This window comes from Bison bison, unplaced genomic scaffold, assembly GCF_000754665.1.
Source record: "Bison bison bison isolate TAMUID 2011002044 unplaced genomic scaffold, Bison_UMD1.0 scf7180017864471, whole genome shotgun sequence".
In the NCBI taxonomy this organism is placed as follows: domain Eukaryota; kingdom Metazoa; phylum Chordata; class Mammalia; order Artiodactyla; family Bovidae; genus Bison; species Bison bison.
In genome coordinates, this window is record NW_011495032.1 from 25,631,720 (window position 1) to 25,644,279 (window position 12,560).

Genomic DNA, 12,560 nt, shown 5'->3' on the forward strand with positions numbered 1-12,560 from the left:
TTGAGAGTCCCTTGGATGGCAAGGAGATCCAGCCAGTCCATTCTGAAGGAGTTCAGCCCTGGGATTTCTTTGGAAGGAATGATGCTAAAGCTGAAACTCCAGTACTTTGGCCACCTCATGCGAAGAGTTGACTCATTGGAAAAGACTCTGATGCTGGGAGGGATTGGGGGCAGGAGAAGAAGGGGACAACAGAGGATGAGATGGCTGGATGGCATCACTGACTCGATGGACGTGAGTCTGAGTGAACTCCGGGAGTTGGTGATGGACAGGGAGGCCTGGCATGCTGTGATTCATGGGGTTGCAAAGAGTCGGACACGACTAAGCGACTGAACTGAACTGAACTGAACTGAAAGGTGTATGTTAATCTGTCTTCAAAAAAAAATGCTTGAGCATATTCACACTGTGTAGAGTAGGCTAGATTTAACAAGGTGATTAAAAAAATAATGATTATGTCTTTCTTTAGAAAGTTTTATCTGTTATAGCAAAATCCCACCTACCTTTTCTGTATAAAGGAATTTTTCTGAGCAGAGATATAATAATATAATGTTATTTAAAATTTGTAGATCTGTTCGGTACATTGAGATACTGGTATTTTAATATATATATACTTAGGAAGATTTCAGTTAATGACAAAAATTTAAAATTTGGGCACTCCTTCTAGAATTAAAGATTTTTATATTCAAATAATATATTTTTTAACTAAAGAAAAGACTTTATAGGAGATCTTTTAGACTGCAGTGTGAGAACTTTCTTTTCTAAAGACCAGTTTTTAAAAGGAAGTGAACTTAGGAGAAGTATGTTGATTTTTCTCTCTGTTTAATCTTTTTTCAAAAACTTAAGTTCTTTTACCAGAAAGATGATAGAGATAGTGGATGCAAGATTATTTTAGTACTGTCAGTAATAGTCATTGATTTCTAAGAGATGTAGACTAATTCTGATTTTTTTCTATGCTATCTAGAAATGGGTAAACAGAGAGATATCAAATTTTGACTACCTCATTCAATTAAATACAATGGCAGGACGAACCTATAATGACCTTGCACAGTATCCTGTGGTGAGTTTTATAAAAATCCTGTAAATATACACTTGCCTTTCAATTTTATTATATACAAAAATATAAGTGGCTTATATCTAGTTTTTATTTTTAAAAAGATGTAAAAACTATTTTTCCTTTCTATTTATTTCTTACCCTGCTATTTTTAAGGTGTATATAAATATTAAGGGCATTTTAAAAATGAAAGCCTTTTTTCTTTCCCTTCATTGAGAATATTTCAATGGAATTATAGGAGTTAATGCTTCTGGTTATTGAGCTAAAGATGAATAAACATTTGCAACAGGGAAAAAGTAAAGACTGTCCCTTTTTGTCTTTAGAAAAGTGTTTGATATTAGTTATCAAACTGGTAGCTTCCCTTGGAAAGAATGTCTAAATTGTAAATTGTGGCTGTTTTAGTTCCCCTGGATTTTACAAGATTATACTTCAGAAGAGTTGGATCTTAATAACCCATCTGTATTTCGAGATCTATCCAAACCAATTGGGGTAGTTAATGATAAGAATGCCAAAGCCACGAGAGAAAAGTAAGTGCCTTTCATCTGCTTTGATAGATATACCCATAGCAGTTTGAATTTGTATTGATTTCTCCTATGGCTAACCAAGTGTTACTTTTACTAATTAGAGTCTGATAATTCCTTCATTAAGTTTTCTTGATAATGTTATCAGTTGTCTTTCAAATATCTTGACTGTAGTCTGTGTCCCTTCATTACCAAATTTAAATTAATGTTGTTTAGAATTTCTTTTCTCCTTGTAATAAGAGAGTGAAGTCATAAAAAGAAAAACAAATATCATATATTAATACATATGTATGAAATCTAGAAAGGTGGTACAGATGAGCCTGTTCGCAGGGCAGGAATAAAGATGCAGACATAGAGAACTGACATGTGGACACCAGCGGCAGGGGGTTGGGGTGGCAAAGTGTGGGATTAGTTGAGAGCGTAGCACTGACATGTAAACAGAACCTTGTGTAGCATAGACAGCTAGTGGGAAGCTGCTCGATAGCACAGGGACCTTAGCTCTGTGCTCTGTGATGACCTAGAGTGGTGGGATGGAGGTTGGGGGGAAGGGAGGCTCAGCAGAGAGGGGATGTGTATATGTATAGCTGATTCACTTTGTTGTACAGCAGAAACTAAAACAACATTGCAAAACAATTATCTATCCAATTAAAAGACAAAAAGTATGTGTGCAAGGGTGGAGTTCTTTATCCCTAAGTATTTTAGACTTAATAACCTACTAATCTAGCATTTACATCTGATGTACTATTTTGGTAGATACCAAATTAATAATACTAATCTTTTCAGTAATAATGTGAATAAAAAACAGTGAAATGTAAGAAAATTTAGAAAGTAACATTTGAAAGGAAAGAAAATATTTATAGTTATATATATTGATGATCATCCATCCTGTAAATGTCTCATTTTTTTTTTTTTATTCAAAGCAAGTGGCTGACAAGTAAAAGAATAATTTTAATTTTCCTTTTTCTCCATGTGAACTTATGGATAACTTCCAGTAATAAAGACAAAGTGTTTGCAAACAAAAACTTAGTTGTAGATTTTTTTGAGAGTTGATAGTACATTATTTTTTTCCTTTTTATTTGCAAATCTTCCATAAGACCTTTTTGCAGTGTTTAATATTTGATTTACTAATGTAATTTTGCTGTATGTATATTACCTCACTGCTGTTAGTCAAACTACTAACACTGTTCCATAGGAAGTACATTTCATATAGGTTAACTTATTTTGTAGATAATGGAAGATACAATTTAATTTATGTTTCAGTAATATATTTTTCTTCATAGGTACAAATGACTTTGGCCTAAAAACTCTCTTTATTCTCCTGAATATTAATGATTTCTATGTAAAAAGGAAATTAACCTTAGCTTGACAAATTGATTAGTATTTTGGTTTAAAATTTTAATGTGTATTGCTTCCAAAAAACTGTTCATTCTTATTTAGATTTTATACCTTCTAACTCAGATGTCACCGTTCAGAACAATTACAACATTAGTCATAGTGCTTGAAGAGTTATTATATATATGCCATTTGCTAGTAATCTGACTTAAGCCTTCTTTCTATTTCACTATTTTTTTAATTTAATTTTATTGGAGTAGAGTTGATTTACAGTGTTGTGTTAGTTTCAGCTGTACAACAACATGATTCAGTAATACACACATATATTCATTCTTATTCAGATTTTTTCTCATATAGTTTATCACAGAATATTGAGTAGAGTTCCTTGTGCTATACACATCTATTTCCTTCTACCTTTGAATTATTGACATTCATTTTCACAATTCTTGACTGACCCTCTATATTTTTTTCTATTACCTTGGCCGTACTATGATGTCTAATTATCACATTCTTCAAACAGCAGAAAAATAGAAACAACCTAACTATCTATAAATAAATAGTTAAATCGTTATATATTCTAAGATTTTGTAAAAAATTTTTATTGATATGTAGTTGATTTATGATGTGTTAGTTTCTGCTGTGCAGCAAAGTGAGTCACTTATATATTTTGTAAGATGTTAATAGAAAATTGTTAGATGAAAAAATAAGTTGTGAACAATATACTAGGTGTAACAGTTTTATATTAAAATGTATTTTATATTAAAATATATATTAATGCATAATTGACAAATGTTTGCCAGAATGTTATTATTTATTATCTCTGGGAAGTACAATTTTAATTGATTTTAAATTTCTTTATTTTTGGTTTTCTGTGATTTCTAATCTATCTGTAGTGAAAATAATTATTGCATAATACAAAAGTATTCCAAACTCCGCTATTAGTACTACTATATTGTTTAGAAAGTATTAGTAATTTTTTTCATTTATTATGTGTTGTGATGATATGAGTACATAGCCTCTTAATAAACTGTTTTCAGCAATACAATACAAGCATCTATCCTAAATTAATTTTGTTATTGTGATTATAAAACTTTAGTTTCTATTTTTAGATATGAAAATTTTGAGGATCCTATGGGAACTATTGACAAATTTCATTATGGTACTCACTATTCAAATTCTGCTGGAGTTATGCACTATCTTATTCGTACAGAACCATTCACCACCCTCCACATCCAGCTTCAGAGTGGAAGGTATGTTTCGGGTAAATAAACTGTTTTCTTAAGACTATATGATAGTGTTGAAAACTCTTTGCTTTCATGTCATGTACTGTTATAGGGTTCCCTGGTGGCTCAGATGGTAAAGAATCTGTCTACAATGCAGGAGATCTAGATTTGATCCCTGGGCCAGGAAGATCCCCTGGAGAAGAGAATGGCTACCCACTTCAGTGTTCTTGCCTGGAGAATTCCAGGGACAGAGGAGCCTGGTGGGCTACAGTTCATGGGATCACAGAAAGTCAAGCACAATTAAGCAACTAACACTTTCACTTTCATATACTATTATAACAGGACCTTACCTTTTTTATTCTCCTCTTTTTAGGTTTTGATTCATATAATAGCCCCTAGATAAAAGTAGCCAAACTAGTTTGATAACAGGGCACTCAAACTGACTTACACAAATGACTTTTAAGGCGAATTCCTCTTTACTGTTATCCAGTGTACTTTTGTTATTTTCAACTGGGTTTAGGAATCTACCAGAGATTCAGACTAGAACTGATTTAGACCTTAATCCAAAACATCTACCAGAAATGTCTAACCAGTGCCTCTGTAGTCCTCCTAAAAATATTGATCAATAGGAATAAAAATAGAGAGGAATGAGAGCCCTTAGATTATTAATAGCAGCTCAAACAGGTCTGTGATGCCACCGTATTATTGTTATCACCTGTCTATATTATACCTTACCTAAGTTTCACATTTTCTTATTTATCCTAAAGAAAGAAACTTCTTCAAGAATGTCCCATTCCCCAGCGTATCCTCCAGGTGCCTCTCTACTTACTCTCATTTTGTCTCCCTGTTGCCTTATTCTTTAACATTATCCTCTTGCCTTTTCGGACCAATCAGAAACTATGTAAACATTGCCTGTTCTGCTCTCTTTCCATGTAATGTTTATCTCTCAAAATTAGCCTGGGTTCCTTATTCCTGTCTTTAGTTCACTGAGCCTTGTCTTTCAAGGAGAGGCTTAGATCACTACATATCTCCAAATGTTATGTTTGCCATGAAGTCAGGTAATTTTCCTTCCGGGAAAGCAAACCTGGGTCTCTTCAGCTTTTAGTGATTTTACAGCTTTTAAATGATTTTTTTAATAAGGCCTCAAAAATAGATTCTGTTTGTGCTTCAGAGGACCTCATCAAGAGAGTAAAAAGACAGCCAGTTCAGTTGGAGAAAACATTTGCAAATTATAGATCTGATAAAGGACTTGTATCTAGAATATATAAAAAAAATCCTTGCAATGCAACAGTAAAAAGACAAATGACTCAATTAAAAACTGAACAAAAGATCTAAATGGACATTTCTCCAAAGAAGATTACAGATGTCTGATAAACACGTGAAAAGTTGATCAACATCATTGGTTATCAGGGAAATTCAAATCAAAACCAAACTGAGATACCTCTTTACACTCATGAAGATAGCTGTAATAAAAAGATAGATAATACCTACCGTTGATGAGATGTTGAGAAATTGGAACAATTATGTACTGCCAGTGGAAATTTAAGATGATGCAGCCTCTGTGGAAAACAGTCTGGCAGTTCTTCAAAACATTAAACATAGTATTACCCATGACCCAGCAATTCCAGTCCTAGGTATAGACCCAAGATTATTGAACATGTATGTTTATGCAAACACTTTCACACAAATGGCCTTAACAGCTTTATTTGTAATAGTCCAAATATTTAAATAACCCAAATGCCCATAAACTGGTAAAGGAGTAAATGAAACGTGGTATACCCATAGTGTGGAATATTATTTAGCTATGAGTTAAGAGAAGGAGTGAAAGATTGATATATGCTACAACATGGATGAAACAGTAGTATGTTGAATGACATAAGCCAGGCACAAGATACCATATGTTATATATGATTTACATAAGGCGGCTAAAAAAAACAAATCCATGGAGACAGAAAGTAGATCAGTAATTGCCTAGGGCTAGAGGGAAGGTGAATGGAGAGTGACTGCTATTAGATACAGGATTTCTTTTTGGAGTGATGAAATGTTCTAAAATTGTTTATTGTGATGGCTGCACAGTTCTGAATATACTGAAAGCTATTGAATTGTTCGCTTAGAGTGAATTACATATATGTTAATTATATATCAGTTAAGCTGTTCTCCCTCCACCCAAACTAAAAGATTCTGCCCTTAAAGCTGTACCTTTCACTGAATTTGAATATATCATTCTTAGACTTTATTGATGACCCAGTCATTGACTATAGTTAAATTTAGAGTTCTGCTAAGTTCAGTTGTGCTTCAAAACAAGATTGCTAGGCACAAGAAGAGTCATATTAGTCATCGGTTGTCACTTAGAAGACATCATTTATGGGATAAAACTGGGAAAACAGTGTCAAAGGAGATGAAACAGAAGGGGTTTATGCTGTTTGTGATTAGCTAAAACATAATAAAAATTGCAGCATGACCACGTCTTTCAATTACTGTAGGCAAATGATGGAACTTGAAAATAAAGTTAAAATAAGATAATGGTATATGGGAGTAAAGTATAAAAGCTTTAGCTATAGAATTATTTCCCTAACTCACTATCTACTTTTTAGCCAAAGTTTGTAAAGATATTTTGTATCATAAATTAATCAGCAGCATTCCTATAGATCTGTTAACTATATCATAAATACTATAATACTTAGTGATATTTAAACTCTGTAATTTTAAAATATCCAAATAATATTTATTTACACTCTGTAATAAATTTTACTCAGCAGAATTATGCCATTTTCATCTAAGATGATACTAGTGATTAAAATTATAGTATTTACTTCCTGACAACAAAATAAAGATTGTCATAAGGAGAGCATATTTTGTTTTTAGATGTTAAAGAGAAAGGGTAAATAAAGAGAAACTAAACATGAGGCACCCTGAAGAAAGTGTAATTTGTTTTAGCCTGTTGTTGCTCAGTCAGGACTCACTGCTCCCTTCCCATCTCCACATGTAGGTTCGACTGTGCTGATCGACAGTTCCATTCCATCCCTGCTACCTGGCAGGCTCTCATGGACAATCCATATGATGTGAAGGAACTTATTCCTGAATTCTTCTATTTCCCAGAGTTTTTGGAAAATCAAAATCGTAAGAAATAGTTTAAAAACTGGATTGACTAGGTCCCAATGTAAGATCTTGAAAAATATCTTTTAGGACATTTTTTGTGATGACCTATAGATTATTTGTTCTGTGTTTTTATTACTCAGTGACATGGCTTAACTTAATGTCCAGGTACTAGTCTTACCTTCTACAGAAATGCTACAGTGAATAAGATAAATGAGTGAAATATGAATTAGTAAGGGAATTTATCCGAGTACAGTGTTTACTAGTGAAGCAAAAAGTGGCTGCAAGCTATTTCAGCCGTACAGCTACATGAGTTAAAGTGTTTGAGTTAGATAAGATGAAGGTTTATATCAGGGGTCAGCAAACTATAGATTCATGGGCCAAATCTGAGCAAACTAGTATTTATCAATAAGGTTTTTTGGAATACAACTGGCCAATACATTTACATAAGCTGTGGCTGCTTTCACAGTGTAATAGCAGATTTGACTAGTTGCAGCAGAGACCGTAGGTTCACAAAGCCCCAAATACTTATTCTTTGTCTCTTTGTAGAAGTTTGCTGACTTCTTTTAGAGTAGAAAACAGGAAGCAATTTGAAAATAATGACTGAGTTTAAGTTACCACAATATTTGAAAAACCATATTATTATTATGTTATTATTTTAAATTAATTTTTATTGGAGTATAGTTGCTTTATAGTGTTGTGGTTGTTTCTACTGTACAGCAAAGTGAATCAGCTATACGTATCATGTTATATTTTTGAAGAAAAGAATCATAGAAGGAAATATGGTCTTTTAAGAATATCCAAATACATTTTCGATGACTTGGTTTTAGATTTAAGTACAAATAAGAAAATGGCAAGATCGTTCCAATTTGTGTTCTTTAGGGAAATTCCAGAGTCAAGGGCTGTTAACTTCCTTTTCCTCCCCTAGCATGAAATGTTAATGTTTGACCCATTGCTTGCTCAGTAGAATTATTTGCCATGCTGGTGAGAGCATATCCAGGGTCTCATGACCTTGGATTGTGCGCTCTAGGACCGGTTGTTGGATCCAAGGCATCTGATTCTCAGAGAAAGGCAGTTCTAATTGGTCACCTTCAGAAAACTGAGTGAAACTGTTGACAAATCTGACCCTAGTCAACCAGAGGACTGGATCTTCTAGGGCAAGGTATCCAGGATAGAAGGGATGAGCAGATTAAATTTGGACCCAGAATTCAAGGTCTGCTTAGCAGCTTGACAATTTCTGACATTCACCAGAGCCAGAGCTAGTTGCTCTCTATTACTACTGTCCTGGTGGCCTCCATTTCTAATTATCCATTGCCAATTTATTCAAAATGAGCTGGGTGGGAGAAAACAAAGTATATTCATTAGAATGACAACAAATATTAATAAAAGCCACTCAAAATTGTATGAGGAAGAAAATGTTAGTATTTATTTTCCATAATAAAAATCCTGAGATATGGTAACTTAACAGCATCCTCAGAGTCAAGTTCCTTCTGTATCTTTTTACACTGCTGTTCTGAGTGTTTTAGATTTGTTCTTGGCCAGTTACTATCATGACTAAAAAATTCTAGACATCATAGGCAGATGCAACATTGTCTTAGAAACAATTGAAACTTTTAATTCTTTGTGTTGTTTCTTAAGAATGAAAAGCCCTTTCTCATGATCTCCCTTCACTGTCCAGAGCTGGGTCATGTACCAATGCCTATGCCAGTCACCTGCAACAAGCATGAAATATAGGGCAGGATGCACACTTGAATAAAATAAAGTTTCTGCTATTAGATAAGGAAGGATGCCTGTCAGGTGGCCACCAGTATCTGCCATATAGTAGTTGAGTTAAGGCCACAGACCCTGCATTGTGATATTTTATGACCTTTAAACGTCTCTGCAGCTTTAAGGAACACTGATATTTTTAGATAACTTCTTTAATGAAGGACTTCTGTGTTAACACTTTTCCTTTTCCATATGTATGAACAAGAAAATCTTATCTTTGGGACAGTTTTGTCAAAATACTGTCTTCTATCATAACTAGTATGAGCAAATATTTATTATGTCAATATCTATTTAAAATAGTGTTGTAGAAATATGTTGTCCTTCCATAAGGTAAACTTGAGTAAGTTTAAGGTGTAAGTTACACCCAAAAACTTTAAGTCACTGGGTTTTGTAAGTTAACCATTAGAGGAACTGTGTTAATTCTTTTTAATGTATGAAGAATGCTTACTGTTGCATTTTTGTTCAGGTTAAGATTTTGGTCATAATTATAATTTTTCTCAGCAAAAAATAAACTATTAATTTGATTTATCTTCTAATTAATTGTAGTTTATTTTTTTCTAATAATTCATTTTAAATTATCTTATTTTCATTTTCTTTTTTGATCAAATGTTAAAGAAAATACATTCTAATAGATGAGTTATTTTTACCTGTTCAATAAATTTACTCAAGAAGGGAACTTAATAAGTGGGATTGACTGTGAGTTTGAAATTGACGTACATTCTACTATATTTAAAATAGATAAGGACCTGCTGTGTAGCACAGAGAAGTGTGTACTCAATGCTCTGTAATAACCTAAATCAGGAAAGAATTTGAGAAAGAATAGATACACATCTATGCATGGCTGAGTCACTTTGCTCTGTACCTGCAGCTAACACACCACTGTTGATCAACTGTACCCCAATTTAAAATAAAAAATTTTTAATTGATTTTTTAAGTCAAATTTTATAAAAACTTGATTCTCATCTTTTACTTTTAAAAAACAAAACAAAACAAAAAAACAGAAAAAACCTAGTTTTGCTAAGGAATATACCCTTTTATTTGTTTTACTTGATTTATTTAAATCTAAAATGATATGATACATTTATTTTTTACACCTTAGAATTTAACTTGGGTCGTCTACAAGTTTCCAAAGAACTAGTAAATGATGTCGTTCTCCCCAAATGGGCTAAGTCTGCTGAAGATTTCATCTGTAAACATAGGAAAGCTCTGGTAAGATTTTTATGTTTAGTTATTAAGCAGATTAATAAGATAAAGATATATGTGTTTTCCAGAGAATGATAGAATAAAGTATAGCTAATATTTTTCTTCATTAATTTGTAATCTGTATTATATGCTATTTTAGAAAGTATAATATAGTAATTTATTTTGAAGTTATGAATCTTCTGATATAGTGAGACTATAGTAGTACTGTCCCTCAGATATATAGCAAAAAAAAGAATTCACTTCTGTAAGGCATCTGCCTGTTGTATGTATGTTTCAGTCACCAAGCTGGTGTAGTTTGATATATCATAGTTCCCTTATTTGTTTCAAATCTATCAAGGATAAGAACATTGTTTTTTCCTCTGAAGGAATTCAGTAAGTTTTTAATAAGATAGCTAAATGAATACTAAATACTACGTAAATGTTTTGCTAGTTTTAGCAAAATTTCCATTTTGGAGTTGAAGGACTAGTAAGATTTCATTTAATATCGCTGTTACGTTATTATCTTGAAGACACTGTTTCCGCCTCCGCACCCACAGAGCCCACCTAGCTTTCTATCTAAACTGACATGTTTCAGATTCTAGAATTAAATGGCCAATACCTGGGAACGCTCCTTATTGTTAGTAGGTAGTTTGTCAAACTTCAAAATTCTGGATTAGTTTATAATTTGTTGTTGTTGGTGTTCAGTCACTAAGTAAAGTCCGACTCTTTGTGACCCCATGGACTGCAGCATGCCAGCCTTCCCTGGTCTTCACTGTCTCCTGGAGTTTGCTCAGATTCATGTCCATTGAGTGGGTCTGTCTCATCCTCTGTCACCATCTTATTTTGTCTTCAGCCTTTCTCAGTATCAGGGTCTTTTCCAATGAGTCAGCTGTTCTCTTCTAGATTTATACTTGTAAACAATAACCCCATGCATGAATAGAGAATTGGGGGAAAAAGTAACACAACTCTGAAAGATAATCTATAACTTTTTAAGTAGGCAGAAACTTTTCAGAAGCTTCCTGTGAACTATCTGGTTTAAGCTGTGAACTGTCGCTGTACCACATATGCCTTCCTCTCTAATGGTTAAATAGTACAGGATCAGTGCAGATTCCAGAGGAAAGAAAGTAAACCCCATCTCTTAATGGTGGGAGTGAGAAAGAATTGCAACTATCTTTAATCCACCACACAGAGGCTGCCTTTTGGCCTCGAAGTGTTTACATTCCTTCCGCATGCAAAATGAGCATACTTCCTCTTAAGAGCTTCCCACAGTCCCACCTCATTAAGGCAGGGTTCTGCAGACCTTTTTTAAAGGACCAGGTAATAAATATTTTTGTTAGCTCTAAATTTAGTGTGTGTTGAAATTCTGCCATTCTAGTGCAAAAGAAAATGGGATATGGCTGTCTTCTACTAATCTACAAATCTGAATGCCAGTAAGGTTTGGCCCACAAGCAGTAGTTTTGCTGACCCCCGCAGAAAGCCATGAGGCCTGAAGTCCAGAATCTTATTAGTCATCTACATCAAATCCATGTGTGGATGAAACTACTCCAGTGCATCTCCTCTTGGATCTGAAGACTGTGAAGTAGATACAAGTTAATCCCCCACACAACAACAGTAGTGTAATAAGGACAGGAGAACTATAATAGACACTAACATTCGAAAGGGAGAGGGAAACCAGAGGCACGTAACTTCTTACTTTTTACTGTGAACTTCTGACTGTTTACAGCAGTTCAGAATTCTAGCCTGGACATGCTCTCAGTTCCTTTATCAGTTCAGTCACTCAGTCATGTCCGACTCTTTGCTACCCCATGAATTGCAGCACACCAGGCCTCCCTGTCCATCACTAACTCCCGGAGTTCACTCAGATTCATGTCCATCGAGTCAGTGATGCCATCCAGCCCTCTCATCCTCCGTTGTCCCCTTCTCCTCCTGCCCCCAATCCCTCCCAGCATCAGAGTTTTTTCCAATGAGTCAACTCTTCGTATGACGTGGCCAAAGTACTCGAGTTTCAGCTTTAGCATCATTCCTTCCAAAGAAATCCCAGGGCTGAACTCCTTCAGAATGGACTGGTGGGATCTCCTTGCAGTCCAAGGAACACTCAGGAGTCTTCTCCAACACCACAGTTCAAAAGCATCAAGTCTTCGGCACTCAGCTTTCTTCAGTCCAACTCTCACATCCATACTTGACCACAGGAAAAACCATACCCTTGACTAGATGGACCTTTGTTGGCAAAGTAATGTCTCTGCTTTTGAATATGCTATCTAGGTTGGTCATAACTTTCCTTCCAAGGAGTAAGCGTCTTTTAATTTCATGGCTGCAGTCACCATCTGCAGTGATTTTGGAGCCCAGAAAAATAAAGTCTGACACTGTTTCCACTGTTTCCCCATCTATTTC

The 12,560-nt window shown here is 34.4% G+C and overlaps 1 protein-coding gene across 8 annotated transcripts in view; it reads left to right on the top strand.

Moving 5' to 3' along the window:
* Nucleotides 1-12,560, top strand: part of NBEAL1 (neurobeachin-like 1) — a 157,066-nt gene that overhangs the window by 118,157 nt on the left and 26,349 nt on the right. For all 8 annotated transcript variants that reach the window (XM_010861006.1, XM_010861007.1, XM_010861003.1 and 5 more), the window contains 5 exons: nucleotides 959-1,054; nucleotides 1,451-1,575; nucleotides 4,011-4,151; nucleotides 7,114-7,244; nucleotides 10,087-10,196. In XM_010861006.1, coding sequence (XP_010859308.1) covers nucleotides 959-1,054; nucleotides 1,451-1,575; nucleotides 4,011-4,151; nucleotides 7,114-7,244; nucleotides 10,087-10,196 — 603 coding nt within the window. The remainder of the gene's footprint in view (nucleotides 1-958; nucleotides 1,055-1,450; nucleotides 1,576-4,010; nucleotides 4,152-7,113; nucleotides 7,245-10,086; nucleotides 10,197-12,560) is intronic.